The following is a 17,394-nucleotide window of genomic DNA, read 5'->3' as shown; positions in this document are numbered from 1 at the left end:
GCGTCTCACTGGCAGCAAAATGGTGTCCACTGATCTGAGGACGTTTTCTAGCTGTTCTGGCAGCAAAATGGTGTCCGTTGATCTTCTGAGGACATATTCTAGCTGTTTTGGCAGCAAAATGGTGTCCGTTGACCTTCTGAGGACATATTCTAGCTGTTTTGGCAGCAAAATGGTGTCCGTTGATCTTCTGAGGACATATTCTAGCTGTTTTGGCAGCAAAATGGTGTCCGTTGATCTTCTGAGGACGTTTTCTAGCTGTTCTGGCAGCAAAATGGCATCCGCTGATCTTCTGAGGACGTTTACGAGCTGTTCTGGCAGCAAAATGGCATCCGCTGGCGAGCTACAGCTGTCTACCACCCGCGCGCCCTCTGCCGCCAGTGAAGAACACTGCCAACGTACACAACATGTCGTTTCCCACCATAACCCAATCGCCTCTCCTCGTTTCGTGGTGACTGCGATTATTCGATGTTTTCTGCCTCAACTTTGCACCACCATCATGGTGCACGCAGCGTCATTGAAGCCTAAACCCCGGAAGAACCCAGTGATGACCATAGCACAGGTGGAAATGATTAAGAAGGTGGACAGTGGAAGAAAAAAGCGAGAGATTGGCCGTGAGTATGACGTATTTCCTGCCAACAGACCCGTTTTTTTTTTTTTTTTTTTTTTTTTATAGCTGGTAGGGGGGTTTTGGGCTGTGACCGCCCATATGTATTTTTCCCCATAGGTTATTAAGTTCGCCATTTGTGCATTCGCCATTTGCGCACCTTCAGACCGCCCATATGTGCGCAAATGGTGAGGTTTGACTGTATATATATATATATATATATATATATATATATATATATATATATATATATATATATTGATATATATATATATATATATATATATATATATATATATATATATATATATATATATATATATATATATATACTTGGTATCAAAAAAAGGCTTATTAAATGTGTTATTCATAAATGGGAAGAAATATGGTTGAATACTAAAAAAAAAAAATTATAATAAGGCACTCAATAGAGGTTGATTTATATAGTGAAATGATTATAAAAAATTAGTAATATTTTATTTAGATATCTTAAAGTGGTTTTAATACAAGTTAGTCAACATATTAAAGTGTTCATATATGAATTTTTATGTCAGGAAGGTTTTTTGTCGCGGTGCGTGAAATGAGTCAGGTTCGGCGAATGTTCGTCGTGACTTCTGGTCGAGCTCGAGCAAAAACTACTGAAGCTAGGAAGGCGTGCTTGGTGGCAAATGAAAGCTTTTTTAATACAGATTAATAATCAGAAAAAAAATTGGAAAGCATTAAATAAATAAAAAAAGTTATAAGCAAAAAACTAGGATTTGTCTGAATCGCAGCAAAAGGACTGAAAAACAGGCTATTTAGTGACGGCTCGATGACGAATTTGGAATCAAGCTATCAAAAAATCCTTCGAGTTGGTCAGACTACATTGCCAAGAGGGGCTACATGCCAAATTACAGCCTTCTAGAGGCAACAGCAAGGCCACACTAGACAAAGATGGCAAAATATCTGGAGTTCATCAAAATTGCTCACGACAGGGTTTACGTTTTGAGCTCTAGCGAGGAGGAAACTACTGGGAGTAGGGAAATAATATGCACCATATTGGAAAGCACATTGGAAGGGCTAAATCATTTGTTAAATAAGTTTTTTGAAATTCTCAAAAAATGAGTGGGTTTCAGGGTTGGGAACTCAAAAAAAGTTTTTCTCAGTCGTTTTTTGCGAATTTATTCGATATTTGACCCTTTCAAGTCTGTTTTCGAGCCCTGTCGCTAATTAAAAAAATATAGCCCTTTTATTTTGCCGTCGATTGATACCAAAAACTTTTCTGTAGCCCCAGAAATAAGGGAGTTATGGCAATTCGCACCAAAGCAGTTGATTTTCCAAAATCGCGGCTTAATGTCAAGGCTGGGGCAAGTGTCCGTTCCATAGTATAGGCCCTATAGGGTTCACTGGCAAATGTGATCTTCCATGAAATGCTCATGAACTCAGGGCAAATTCTAAACACCATCCAAAATTTACACATCAATTTTTTCATTGTTACAGGTGATTTTGGTAAGACTCGCCACCCCTTGCCTTGCCCTGTGACTCAACACCCTCTGCCTTGTGCTGCTCCTCTGTGCTGATGTGCTGACTCATCACACCTTGTCTGGTGCTGCTACTGTGTTTTGGGACCCTGCCCCTGCCTGGTGGTGCTGCTGCTGCTTCCTACTTGCTGCAGTGTATCAAGGCGCTGACAATACACCCTGCCTGGTGCTGCCGGTAGTGAAGCTGTGCAGTGAGGTTTTGACGGACACACAGGAGTGCAACAGAACGGCTTGGATAAGCCATGGTGAGTACCTGGAAGGCAAGGTGTTGTGCTGAGTGGGCAGGAAGCAGTCTTGCAGGTCACTCCACAGTGAAAGAGAGGAAGGCAAGCAAGGCTGTGGCTGAGGAGGTAATAGCCAGAACAGGGAGGCTAGCGTGGTTGGAGGGCTATAGGAATAGATTTATAGGGAAGGACTGAAGGAAGATAAGGATGAGAAAACTGCACAAACTAGCAGGGGGGAAAACGTGGAAAGGACACCAAAACAGACGGAAAAGTATTACAGGAAAGTGACAAGTCAGAATCTGAGGAAATGGTACATGAGCAGGAACAAGGAGCAAGAGCAGGCAGGAGAGAGAAGAGAGATTAGGAAGAAATGATTCAAGAAAAGTTAGAGATTGAGGATAACATTCTAACATTGATGGAATCATATCCCAGTGCATATTGTTATTATTTTTATTATTATTTTTATTATTATTATTATTATTATTATTATTATTATTATTATGAGAGATGAATCGGGTAGAGAGTGAGAAGTCTGGACTTTATGCGCTGCCTGTTCATCAGTCCCCAAACACCAGAGTGCCGAGAAAGGGTGAATGAAAATGAAAGTAATGAGAGAAGTAGACAAATGGTGATATAATGTTGAAGATTATGGAAGTGGAGGGACAGAGAGGTAGAGCAACAAATAATTCCAAATGTTGGAAATTTTGTATATGAAATTTACCTCCCGTTATATCCCATATGTAATCAGGGAATGATGCTTCACTATTCGGGGAAATAGCACGTGGGATACTTGAATAGGTAAGTTTATTGTAATTCAAATAATTTTACGACAGTAAAACTTAAATGGGAGGAAACTTTATACCAGCAACACCGTGCTGACATTACTCAACAAGGATCTTTTACTGTTCAGTGTGTCCCACTCTACAATCTTAATGCTGAGAACATCCTCCCTGGGTCCCATTGTAGCCCCAGAACTTTAGTAACATCCCTGGCCGGTTCAGTTGAGTTGGATGTCCATTCCTGCAATGACATATTTGCCCCTTGCATTATTTTATTTGCTGTTTCACTAAAAAAAATTAATTTATCCTCATTGTTCACAGTTCCCTGAATGTTATCCATGTACAATGATTCTTTCATTAATTTGGCCTCTTCAGGGTTCTCCTTTTCATGGTCCAAATACCGATTAAAGGGAGGCGCTGCCAAAAATTAGTATTTTTTACTATTTCAGCCCAATTTTTAAAGTTATTCCATAAAATAGCTGAACATGTCACACGTTCCCTGTGAAAGTTTGGCAGCTGTGCGACAATTCTTTCTCTTTCAAATAAATTGATTTGTATTACTAATTTTATGTTCCCCCACCTGCAGAAACCTCCGTTTTCTGTAGAAAACTTATATATGTTTCATTTTGCCTTTTGTCCAATTTTTTCCCCTTTTTTTACGAAAAGCGTGTCATCATGCATCTAGCAAAATTCTAGTGGCAGCCAGCAAGCCTTGGAGAGTGTGGTTGAGTGAATCAGTCAATCAGTCACTTAGTGCATCATGAACGCTCCTCAAAGGTACACTTGTACTTTGGCAGGTTTTGAAGCTCAGGAAAAGAAAAGGAGAAGCCCAAAATAAAAGAAAGTAACGAAGAAGAAGCAACAGGAGGCATCCACAGAACACTACAGCCCTGGCTCTGAGTATGTTTTTAATATATATTAATGACATGACAGAAGGGGTGACAAGCTATATGAATATGTTTGCTGATAATGCTAAAATAATGAGGAGGGTGGCTAATGAAGATGACTGTGTAGCCCTGAGCCAAGATCTCGATAGAATAAGCGAATGGTCTCGCAAATGGTAAATGACATTCAATACAGAGAAGTGTAGCGTGATGGAGTTTGGTAAGAGCAGTAGACGAATATCGGGGAACTACTCTCTGAGTAATGAAAGAATCATGAAAAAAACTGAAGCAAAAGATCTGGGAGTGATCATAACAGACAGGTTATCCTTTGGAAAACATATAGACCGGATAACTGGGGAAACATACAATCTTCTTTGAAACATAAAAGCAGCATTTACATATTTAGATGAAGTAATGGTGAAGAAACTAATAACATCGATGATACGTCCAAGACTGGAATATGCAGCATTAGTGTGGTCGCCTAGATTGAAGAAAGAAATTAGAAAGTTGGAAAGAATACAAAGAGCAGCGACTAAATTACCGGAAACTCTGAGAGAACATACTTATGAAGAAAGACTGGAGAAATTGGGACTAACAACACTGGAGAGCAGAAGAGAGAGAGGAGACCTAATAGCATTGTACAGGATACAAGAGGGATTGGAGAAATTGGACAGGGAAGACCTAGTGGTACATGACAGAAGTGTAACAAGAGGCAATGGTAAGAAATTGAAGAAGAGCGACTGTAGGAGAGACATCAAGAAATACAGTTTTCCATACAGAAGCATAACAACATGGAACGGACTTGAGAAGGAGACTGTGTGTGCAAAAACGATTCATGAATTTAAAGCCAAACTGGATAATAAGTGTTATGGAGACGGGACAGCACGAGCCGAGTACGGCTCTTTTCCTGTATTTCACAACTAGGTAAATACAACTAGGTAAATACACACACACACACACACATAAATAAATGATATGCCGATGGGTATAAAAAGTTGTACAAGTCTTTTTGCAGACGATGCAAAGTTAATAAGAAAAGTGAAGACGGAGGGAGACTGTGAAGAACTGCAAAAAGACCTGGACAGAGTATATAGATGGAGCCAGTGATGGGAGAGGGAATTTAATGCAAACAAATGTCATGTTATGGAAATGGGGAAAAGTAAAAAAAGACTGAGGAAAACATGCAGGATGGGAGAAGAAAACTCAGAGGTGATACATGAAACAAAAGATTTTGGAATAACGATGCAAGACACACTATCCCCAGAAAAGCACATAAACAAGTTATTCGGAGAAACCTGCAGGATGATGCAAAATATAAGGGTATCATTCCATTATATGGACAAGGAAATGATGAAGAAAATTATAACATCACTGATAAGACCAAAACTTGAATATGCTGCAATTGTGTGGTCGCCTCACAAAAAGAAGGATATCAGAAAGTTGGAAAGGATACAAAGAATTGCAACTAAAATGGTCCCAGAACTCTCAAACATGACGTATGAAGACAGATTGAAGGAGATGGACTTGACGACACTGGAACAAAGAAGGGAGAGAGGAGATCTGATCACATTGTATAAGTTGGTAAATTAGTTTGATGAGGCGGATAGAGATGATCTCTTCTCAACTGCAAGAACACGGGCTAAGAGGACATGGAAAGAAACTTAATAAAGGAACCTGTTTGAGTGACTTGAAAAAGTATAGTTTTCCACATGGAAGTGTTCACACATGGAACAGCTTGCGGGAAGAAGTAGTGGAGGCGAGCAGTGTCCAATAAATGAAGGAAAGGCTGGATGAATGTAGACATGGAGACGGGACTATTAGAGCTTAGCTCGGGCCCTGTAGACTACAAATAGGTAAATACACAAGACCCACCTCCAGGAGCATGGCCTTTCAACCTTTTACTCCAAATCTGTGCGTATTTCCGGTGAATCTGGGATATTTTCCATGATCTTATGTTTATGTCCTGCCCTTCTCTCCTCCACTTTCCTTCACAAATCTATTTGTTTATCACAACTAATATAAGGTAATACAATTCAACAGATACACGTCGTCTACACATAACACAAATTTTTCTGTATATTTATGCATACATCTCATAATAATAATGGTAACTACAACAAAAAAAGTGTTAGGGATGAAAGTGGTGAGAGATGGGAAAAGAAAAGGAAATTCATGGTGGACAGAAGAGATAAGGAGGATAGTAAAAGAGAAAAGGGAACTTTTTAAGAAAACTCAAGAAAGAAATGTGGCTGAGCAAGTAAAAAAGGAAAGGAAAAAGAAATATAGAGAATGCAAAATGAAATTAAAACAAGCAATAAAAGAAAGTAAGAAGAGTTGATGAAGACTTTGGAAAAAGTACGTGAAAAATACAAAGGGAACAGGAAATCATATTGGAAAGAAGTAAAAAACGAAAGAAATGCAGAAAATATCTCCTCAAGTAAAATAAATGAAGTTATGGATGAGAATGGAAAGATGTTGAAAGATGGGGAAGCTGTGAAGGAGAGATGGAGAGAATATTTCAAAAACTTGATGAATTTTGATGATGGACGTCCAGCAGCTGTAACAGCAGCAGTTTTGAGTAGAGGTAGAGGAGGAGTATATAAAGAAAGAAGCATAACATATGAAGAAGTAAATCAGGCAATAAAAAGATTAAAAAATGGAAAGGCAGCAGGAATTGATGGAACCACAGCAGAAATGTTGAAGTGTGAAGGAGATGTAGTTGTTGAACGGATGGTCAAGATATGTGAAGTAGCATGGGAGGGGGGTGGGTGCCAGCAGACTGGACGAAAGCCATCATTGTCCCAGTTTACAAGGGGAAGGGCAGGAGAGGGGAATGTGGGAGCTATAGAGGTATAAGTCTCCTGAGTATACCCGGAAAGGTATATGGAAAAGTCATAATAGAGAAGGTGCAAAGACTTAGAGAAGAGAAAATCAGTGAAGAACAAGGAGGCTTCAGGAAGGGAAGGGGATGTGTGGACCAGATATTTGCCTTCAGGATGGTAGTAGAAAAAATAATAGCAAAAGGAAAGAAACTATATGCTGCCTTCATGGATTTGGAAAAAGCTTATGACAGAGTTGATTGGATTGCATTGTGGGATGTTTTAAAGATTTATGGTGTGGGAGGAAAACTGCTTAGTGCAATAAAGTCTTTCTATGAGGATGCATCTGCATGTGTCAAAATTACTGGAGAAACAAGTGAACATTTTGAGATAAAAGTGGGCTTAAGACAAGGGTGTGTCATGTCACCATGGTTATTCAATATTTATATGGATGGTGTCATTAGAGAAATTAAGGGCAAAGTTGGAGAAGTTGGAGTAAGACTGTTAGATGAGAGAAGGAAGTGTGTACTGAATTTGATACTGTTTGCTGATGACACGGTGCTCATTGCAGAAAATGAAAGTGACCTACAAAATTTGGTCATTGTTTTTGATAGGGTAGGTAAAAGGAGAAAGCTGAAAGTAAATGTCAACAAAAGTAAAGTGATGGTTTGTGAGCGAAGTAGAAGTGAGGTTGTAGATTTTGTATGCCCATATAGAGTGGGAATTGAATGTGAAAAAGAATGCAAAATAATTTTGAATGGTGAAGAAATGGAGGAGGTCAATGAGTTTAAGTACCTTGGATCAGTTATGTGTAAGCATGGTGGTACGGAGGGTGAGATAAGAGAAAGGGCATTGCAAGGAAGAAGGGTGGTAGGGTCTTTGGGACGAATCATGAATGGCAGAAGTGTGAGCATGGAGGTAAAGAGGGATTTGAGAAATACAATAATAGTACCAACCCTCACATATGCAAGTGAAACGTGGGCCTGGAATGAAAGTCAGAGGTCTAGAATGCAGGCAGTGGAAATGAGTTATTTGAGGAGTGCTTGTGGTGTGAGTAGAATGGATGGAATAAGTAATGAAAGTGTGTATGAGTATTTTGGAATGTGTCACAGGGGTGAAGGGAAGAAGTGTGGAGTGGTGGAAGAAGTAAAGCGACAGACTTTAAAGTGATTTGGCCACATGGAGCGAATGGAGGAGAGTAAGATGACCAGAAGGGTGTATATGAGTGAGATAGAGGGAGGGAATGCTAGAGGACGACCTCCAGTGAAATGGAGGGATAGGGTGCAAGAGTACATTAGGGAGAGGGGGGAAAGATCTTTGAGAAACTTTGAGCAGGTAAGAAGGGAGTGTCTGGATAGGGAAAGTTGGAAGCTCTTCTGCCGTGGCCATCCCCTGGTGGGAGCTCCTAGGAGCAGGCGTCGATGAAATGATGATGATGATGATGATCTCATAATTATCAATTAATATATGTTTCTTTCTGTGCATCATTTAATTTTGCATATTTTTTATATATAAGACGTGATGATTATGTTGAGTTTATGGCCTAAAACTTGTTATATTCAGTAGCGGCTTTACAAATTTGGCACGCACAGCCAGACCGGATACGGGACGGGGCACTGTTCTCGCTTGGCCATAGTGAAAAGGTTAATAAACCATTGGTGAATGAAATGCCAGATATGGTAAAGAGTTTAAACCTTTTTGAGCATGACTAGCTAATTAGATGCAGGGGCAGGATAGATCAAGCAGATTTCCCTTTTCTTACAAAATTCCCCGTGTTGTCACCTAAAAATCATAATTTAACTGAAAAATTAATTCTTCATTAATCTTATCAGGTCACTTTGCACAGTGGGGTTCAAGAAACTTTGTGTAAAATCAGGGAAAACTTTTGGATCCCTGGAGTCTGTCAAGTCATAAAGTCCAGAAGACTCTGAGCAAGATGAATCCCTGACACCATCTCACTGGCATCCAGTTCACACAACATTTAAGGAAATCATCCCTGGTGACCCTACAAGATGGGACACTCTGCCTCAAGTCCAGCTGCATGCTCACTAAAGGTACCAGAGCCTTTGTACTCTTTCTAATCATGATCTTTACATTTCTGCCCGGAATCATACCAAATTTATTTTTTGACTCACGAAAAATACTTTCATCAATAGAAAATGCCACACCCTTGCTTTCTCTAATTCTTCCAGAGACTTCTGGCACCTAGCCAAAAATGTCTCCTCCAATTTCAATTCTTCATCTTTCCGTCCTCTCCTTAACCCTAACGGCAGCACTGCCGTCACATCTATCTCTAAGGATAAACTTTCTGCACAAACTTTCACTAAAAACTCCACTCTGGACGATTCTGGGCATATTCCTCCTACTCGTCCCCGCTCTGACTCTACTATGCCTGTTATTAACCCATAAAGCGTCGGCAAATATGACACCTTGTGATATCGCCAGTGCCAGCCACATCTTCGAATTTTTATCTTGGCAAAACCAGTCTTAAATGATGTGAAAGGAATGGAAATGACCATTATTGCACCCAGAACTTATTGGAAGTGCACAAGATAATCCACGCTAATGTTGGCGGCTTAGCGAAACCTTATGTATATAGTTTTTTCGCTTCCTCTTTTTCTCACACTTGGAGCAATGAGTTGGGGACATGAATAACATTGTTACTGTGTTGAGAGGAAAACAGCATGTCATATTTTAGCTTCAAGAAATTATAGTCACAAAAATAGCCCTTTTCATGTATGATTGGTTTTGCGTAACTGTTTTTTTCTTTTCTGCAGCTGTCTGGGTGGAGAATGTGTGTGTGTATTTACCTACCTAGTTGTATTTACCTAATTGTAATTTTACAGGGCCTGGGCTTACGCTCGTGTGGTCCCGTCTCCGTATCTATAATTATCCAACTTTTCCTTGAATCTTTGCACACTCTTCGCCGATACTATTTCTTCACTTAGTCTGTTCCAAACCTCTATATTTCTTTGTGGGAAGCTATATTTCTTTATGTCTCTTGAGCATCTTCCCTTCCTCAACTTTTTACTATGTCCTCTAGTATTCCTGCTGGAAGGTTCCTCTCTTAGTAGCAATTTCTCGTTATCTACTTCTTCCATTTTACTCAATAGCCTATATATTTGTATTAGGTCTCCTCTTTCTCTTCTTTGTTCCAGTGTTGGCAAGTCCATTTCCTTTAGTCTCTCTTCATATGTCAGTCCCTCCAGTTCTGGAACCATTTTTGTTGCCATCCTCTGTATTCTTTCTAGTTTTTTTATGTGTTTCTTCATATGTGGAGACCACACTGTTTCCGCGTATTCTAGTTTAGGTCTGATCATAGTAGTAATTAATTTTTTCATCATTTCTTTGTCCATGTAGTGGAATGCTATACCTATATTTCTCACCATGTTATATGTATCACCAAAGATCCGATTTATATGACTTTCTGGTTGCATATAATCTTGCATTATTACTCCCAGGTCTCTCTCTTCATTTACTTTCTTTAATATTTCACCATCTCCCATTTTATATGTCCATTTTGGTCTTTCTACACTTTTTCCCATTTCCATAACATGACATTTCTTCATGTTGAATTTCATCTCCCATTTCTGACTCCATTTCCAAATCTTGTTTAGGTCTTCTTGCAGCTCCTTGCAGTCTTCACTGTTTCTTATATGTCTTTGCAGTTTAGCATCATCCGCAAACAGTCTCATGTAGCTGTTTATTCCCTCTGGTGTGTGTGTGTGTGTGTGTGTGTGTGTGTGTGTGTGTGTGTGTGTTTACCTATTTGTATTTACCTATTTGTAGTCTACAGGACCCGAGCTAAGCTCTAATAGTCCCGTCTCCATGTCTACATTCATCCAGCCTTTCCTTCATTTGTTGGACACTGTTTGCCTCCACCACCTCTTCTCGCAAGCTGTTCCATGTGTTAACATTTCTATGTGGAAAACAATACTTTTTAAAGAATTTTAAGAATTAGAATGTGTGTGTGTGTGTGTGTGTGTGTGAGAGAGAGAGAGAGAGTGTGTTTGTGTTTAAAAATCAAATCAATGGCAACCACCAGATACTCCGTGTGAGTGTAGCCTTTCAGAGTGTGAATATTTTTCTAATAATATGTATTTGTTTTCCATACGACAAAAGGAGAGGCATATCATAATTCATATCGTACAAGGTTTAACTACCACAACACAACACGCACCAAAAAACACTAGAAATGGGGAGAGTAAGTAATGGAAATTAGAATGTGTTCATATTAGCGGGGTTGAAGCGCCGTAAGGCAGCTATCACAAAAATAATGGAGCAGAAACCGCTACAAAATTGAAAACTAGTAAAAGTAAAAAAAAAAGACGATACTCGTGTTAGCAGGGTCAAGGAGGCAGCATATACGGTGCGTGTAATGTATGAGAGCAGCATGTGGAGATGTTTTGAGGACGTAATTTATCAGGAAAAGGATGGGAGGAGGGCGACGTATCTCATACGTCTCCGACGCTCTAGTGTCTGAGAGCGGCCGACGTATCTCTTACATATCTGACGCTTTACGTGTTAAGATTCTTAAGAATGATGTTTTCTATGCCCTCTCTGGCCTCAACCCTCAGAGGGCTTGTGGGCCTGATGGAGTGCCTCCTATTGTACTTAAAAAATGTCCTGACACCCTGCCTGGTCAAACTTTCGTCTCTGCCTTTCAACATCTACCTTTCCTTCGTGCTAGAAGTATGCCTTCATACAGCCTGTGCCTAAGAAGGGTGACTGTTCCAATCCCTCAAACTACCGTCCTATAGCTTTACTTTCCTCTCTTCCTAAAGCTTTTGAATCTATCCTTAACTGGAAGATTCCTAAGCATCTATCGACTTCTGACCTTTCTGATCGCCAGTTTTGGTTCTGCAAGGTACGTTCTACTGGTGATCTTGCTCTCTTAACTGACTCCTGGTCATTCTCTCTTAGCTGTTTCGGTGAAACTTTCTCAGTTATGCTAGATATCTCGAAAGCTTTCGATAGAGTCTGGCACAACTCTTTGCTTTCTAAACTATCCCCCAACAACTCTTATATCTCCTCTTTATTTATTTATTTTTTTTTTTTTTTTTTTTGTGTGTGTGTGAGAGAGAGAGAGAGTAAACATTTGTTAGTTAAACCGTATTGTTTAATAACACACGCACAAACTTATTTTGTTGCTGAGTTGATAACAAGAACCTCAGAATGAAACTGTAGGCTAATAAATCTTGCAATAAATTATTGTATAGCACCTCAAACTTATGATGATGCTCAAGACAGTTACGTTAACCGTCATTTTTTCATTCACTGTATAGAGATGAGTGAGTGCTGTGGTGCGTTGGTTTTTCCCTGGGGAAGAGTGGTGCTTCTCTCTACGATTTCTTTATTGATGTGTATTTGTGCATATATTGGGAAACAGTTGGGTGAGTTGTAGCTTGTAGTTTTGATGGACCTGAGTCGGGACTTGATCACCGCAATAGTGGGGAGAGTAATACTGTACAGTCTGTTATCCTAAACTTCCAATATTCAACCACCATCCAATATTATGGTAAGTGACAAATGCCTTATTTCAGCCCGCAGAGGAAAGTTTGGCTCCTCAGTGGTATTGCAGTCCCTCTTATTTCGTCTGTAGACCTCTATATTAAGCTTTTATTTAAATACAGTAAGCGGATTATCCGAATTGATCTGATAATGCAATTAAAAACGTTATAAAACATCAAAAATAAATAAAAGTAACTACATATGTACTATATTAACACATTTAAAATTGATAAAAAATGAATATGCTTTCTATACTGTGACACGAAATAGCTCAAGGTCACACTTGCAAGCTTGCACAACCATTCACAATCGCACTCTGCAGCATTCACAATTCAGATCTGCAAGTATCAACATACACTGGTCCAGACAAGGACACACTTCTCACGTTCTACCTGTGCTTCGAAAATAAGAACCAAGGTGCAAGATCAAAGTGATATTCATCCAAACGACATTTCGATAATCGGGGTTTTACTGTATATTACAGGTAACTCTTGATTTATGCGAGTTTGGTTTACGCGTTTTTTAAATAACGCGGGGTCCAAAATCCAAAGAAATGTTTAATTTACACGTTTTTTCACTTATACGCGATATTTTATGGAGTGGCCATTAGATGTCTCACGCAACTGGACTCACACGGCGCCGCGGCCACACAGCTGAGCTCAGTTCTTCCCGCACGCCACTTGAACAGCAATACAGTACCCACGCTGCCACGTTACTCAACAATAGGGGTGGGCAGGTACCGGTACCAGCTATACGGTACGTACTGATACCAGACTGCTCAGTACCGGTACCAATACTAGCCAGTCGCTCATGGTGTCCCTCATTTCTTCCTCACATGAGTGAGGCTGAGACTGAGTGCCTGAGTGGATATCTCGGTGATATGGATATTCTCTCTCTCTCTCTCTCTCTCTCTCTCTCTCTCTCTCTCTCTCTCTCTCTCTCTCTCTCTCTCTCTCTCTCTCTCTCTCTCTCTCTCTCTCTCCACTGAATGAAGTGAATATTTATATTTCGATAGAAACCTACCTCTTGTTTGATTTACATTGTTTTTGATTTACGTGATCTCTTCAAGGACACAATACTTGCGTAAATCGAAAGTTACCTGTATAACTTTTGCCTACCGTTCATAAATAAACTTCATATATTGTATTGCTCGTGTGTGTGTGTGTGTGTGTGTGTGTGTGTACTTAGTTGTACCTAGTTGTGAAATACAGGAAAAGAGCCATACTAGGCTCGTGCTGTCCCGTCTCCATAACGCTTATTATCCAGTTTGGCTTTAAATTCATGAATCGTTTTTGCACACACAGTCTCCTTCTCAAGTCCGTTCCATGTTGTTATGCTTCTCTATGGAAAACTGTATTTCTTGATGTCTCTCCTACAGTCGCTCTTCTTCAATTTCTTACCATTGCCTCTTGTTACACTTCTGTCATGTACCACTAGGTCTTCCCTGTCCAATTTCTCCAATCCCTCTTGTATCCTGTACAATGCTATTAGGTCTCCTCTCTCTCTTCTGCTCTCCAGTGTTGTTAGTCCCAATTTCTCCAGTCTTTCTTCATAAGTATGTTCTCTCAGAGTTTCCGGTAATTTAGTCGCTGCTCTTTGTATTCTTTCCAACTTTCTAATTTCTTTCTTCAATCTAGGCGACCACACTAATGCTGCATATTCCAGTCTTGGACGTATCATCGATGTTATTAGTTTCTTCACCATTTCTTCATCTAAATATGTAAATGCTGCTTTTATGTTTCTAAGAAGATTGTATGTTTCCCCAGTTATCCGGTCTATGGGCCGTATTCTTAAACTTCTGTAACCACAGTCCCCACACATCCGACAATGATATTCTTAAACAACCATCGTGCCCGTGGCTACCACAGTTCTGACAGTCACGAAGGGTGTATTCTTATACGCCACCTCTAGGTCCGTTGTACCGATCAAAGCACCAAATTGTCGGGAGACTTTGTCGGGTCCGTCACCCTTTCTTACAAATATTGTGGGGCTTGTTATTTTGTCCCTGATTTGCATGTTCACAACGTCTTTGAGGATACTAGACGTTCAGAACACTTATGCTACTCTCCCCAAAGTGTTAAGAGCAAGTTGAGTAAAAAGCAGTGCCTCATTTTCATCAAAACAAGCAAAGAAGAGAGATCGTCTTCGCTGCCCCACCAGGGCGCGCAAGCCCTCCTGCCCCCACGGACCCCAACGGTATACTAATCATTTATGCTCCGCCGGTAAAACTAGACAAGTATAACAATATATGAAACCTTAGAAAGAAAATTATTCTCTTGGGGTTAAAACTAAATAAATACTGACGAGTTGAAGTTAAATGATCATTCCGTAATGTTTATAATACATTTTACATATGGCTATCATTTGCAGCGGCTATGAAATGAGTACTAAAAAACCCAATTCCATCTTATACAGAAAAGCCTCCTGAACACGATGGTGTATACAGATTTTTCATAAAACGCCAAATAAGTGAAGCACGGAACTATTTATAAAAACATTTCACATCCCTTGTTTGCTCCGACACGCAGACGGGGATGGGTGCGAGGCTATATACTGGTTTGCGGCAGTTTGCGAGACTTGTTACCATGACAACCCTCGCCTCGCCTTGCTTTTCGTGTGGCCACAGAAACTCCCCTTGCCGCTCTCGCTCTTGCTAGCTTTCTCGCTCCCAGTGTGGCCGCGGCCTCAGTGAGAGCCAGTGGCATTGTAGAATGATGCTATAGTTTCCCAAGCCTCCGTTTTCTTTTTTTTTATCATTGCATGATCCGTTCTTCTGTCAAGTACTATTGCTCGGTGTCTCTACAAGCTCCAGAAGTAGAGCAACTTCATTTTAGGATGAATATCGCTTAGTTTCCTCCATTGTTGACTTGAACACAGCGCGCAGGGTATCAGGTGCAGTCGGCATTTTGACCGTCAGAACGTTGAGATGGACCAAATAACAAGGGACATTGTTACCAATTAAATTTTCTTGCGCCGCCAGTGTTACCAAATCCCACCCGACAAATCCGAGTGATTAAGAATATGCAAAGTGTGACAACCCGAACATTAATGTGCGTGGGGACTGTCATTGTCGTTGCCAATTTCGTGAGATTTAAGAATACGGCCGTATATGTTTTCCAAAGCAAACATATTCATATAGCTTGTCACCCCTTCTGTCATGTCATTAATATATATTACAAACATAATCGGAGCCAACACCGATCCTTGGGGGACTCCACTCGTCACTTCCATCCAGCTTGATTTATTATTCCTGATTACTGTTCTCATTTCTCTCTTTGTCAAAAAGTCCATAATCCAATCCAATATTAAACCACCCAGACCTCCAACATGATTAAGTTTCCATATTAATCGCTTGTGTGGTACTTTATCAAACGCCTTCTTTAAGTCCAGATACACACAATCTGCCCAACCGTTTCTTTCCTGTATTATATCAATTACTTTTGAATAGAAGCTGATCAGTTTAGTTACACAAGACTGTCCTCCTCTGAATCTGAATTGGCTATTTGTTAATATACTGTTTTCTTCTAAATAATCCCCCCATCTGTTTTTTATCATTTTCTCACACATCTTTGCTACTACACTTGTTAGTGACACTGGCCTATAGTTCAACAGGTCTTCCTTACATCCTCCTTTATGTACTGGGACGATGTTAGCCCTCTTCCAGTCTCTCGGTACCTTCCCTTGTGCTAGTGAGACATTAATCAAGTTGCTCAACTTTTCAGCTATTTGCTGGTTACACTCTTTTAGCACCCAATTTGATATACCATCCGGTCCTGCTGGTTTCCTGGCATCCAATTCTTCCAATAATTTTCTAACTTCATCTGCTGATGTTTGTATTCTCTCCAGACCCATGCACTCTATTCCCCGGCACTGCATCTACACCTTCAAACTCACTCTCCCTTGTGAACACTGTTTGGAAACAGTTATTCATCACTTCTACTATTTCACTTATACTTTCAAAAGTTTCACTGTTAACTTTAACTTTCTGAATCTCATCTCTATTTTTCAACTTTCCATTTATGAACTTATAAAACAGTTTTGGCTGGTCTTTGCACTTATCTACAATATTTTTCTCAAAATTCCTTTTTTCTTCTCTTCTTACTTTGACATAAGCATTCCTCTTCCTTTTGTACTCATTCCATAGATCCATCCTCCTATTTTTTCTCCATTTGTTCCATGCCTTCTCCTTTTCCTGCTTGGCGTCTACACACTTTCTATTGTACCACTCTTCTCTTGATTTCTGGCCTTCTTTCATCCTTGGTACCCACTTTTCCACTCCTTCGTTGTAAATCTGTAGAAAGATAGCCCATTTTTCCTCCACATTTTCAGCCTCAAAAAAAGTATCCCATTGTGCTTCCTCAAAATGTTTCCCAAGTTGTTCAAAATTTGCCTTATTAAAGTTAAACCATTCTTTCCTGTAGTCCTCATTCCTGATTGTTTTACCTCCTTCACATAATATGTACTCGATGAGTACGTGATCGCTCTTCCCTATAGGGCTCTTATAGTTCATCTCCTCCATGATATCTGGCTCCCTGGTGATTATCAAGTCCAATCTAGATGGCTCGTCTTCTCCTCTGAATCTTGTATTTTCCTCCACCCACTGTGTGAGGACGTTTTCTATAACCAATTCCAAAACCTTGTTCCCCCATGAAGCTTCACTTCCTTCCGTTGACCAGTTTTCCCATGACACTTACAATTAAAATCCCCCATTATCAAAATCTTATCCTTCTCCTCCAGCAATCTCCTTAGGCAATCCAATGTGTCTTCCAGCTTCTTGTTGTACAATTCTTCTGTCCATGAATTGGTTTTTGGAGGGACATACACCACTATGATATTTCTGCATCCTCCCCTTTGCAGTCTTATTCCCACACTCAAGACCTCCGCTTCCCCTCCGCCATAGGTGACCCCCTCCACTGTCCATTCTTTTTTCAACAATAGCATCACTCCTCCTCCTTGTTTGTTTTCTCTATTTCTCATCCATACATTATATTTATCATCCCTTAGGTTAAATGCATCTATACTACCAGTCAATTTGGTTTCCGTAATCCCCATA

At 40.0% G+C, this 17,394-nt stretch overlaps 1 protein-coding gene across 5 annotated transcripts in view; it reads left to right on the top strand.

The window, feature by feature from the left end:
• The window catches only part of LOC127008518 (uncharacterized), a 117,144-nt gene that overhangs the window by 42,121 nt on the left and 57,629 nt on the right, over window positions 1–17,394 (top strand). For 4 of the 5 annotated variants that reach the window (XM_050880632.1, XM_050880633.1, XM_050880634.1 and 1 more), the window contains 2 exons: window positions 2,084–2,369; window positions 8,663–8,884. In XM_050880632.1, the coding sequence (XP_050736589.1) occupies window positions 8,843–8,884 (42 nt within the window). In that variant the 5' untranslated portion in view covers window positions 2,084–2,369; window positions 8,663–8,842. The remainder of the gene's footprint in view (window positions 1–2,083; window positions 2,370–8,662; window positions 8,885–17,394) is intronic. The other variant, XM_050880636.1, reaches the window with a different exon arrangement.

The sequence above is a fragment of the Eriocheir sinensis genome, chromosome 38 (genome assembly GCF_024679095.1).
Source record: "Eriocheir sinensis breed Jianghai 21 chromosome 38, ASM2467909v1, whole genome shotgun sequence".
NCBI classification, from domain to species: Eukaryota; Metazoa; Arthropoda; class Malacostraca; order Decapoda; family Varunidae; genus Eriocheir; species Eriocheir sinensis.
This window is presented reverse-complemented; position numbering and strand designations above follow the sequence as displayed.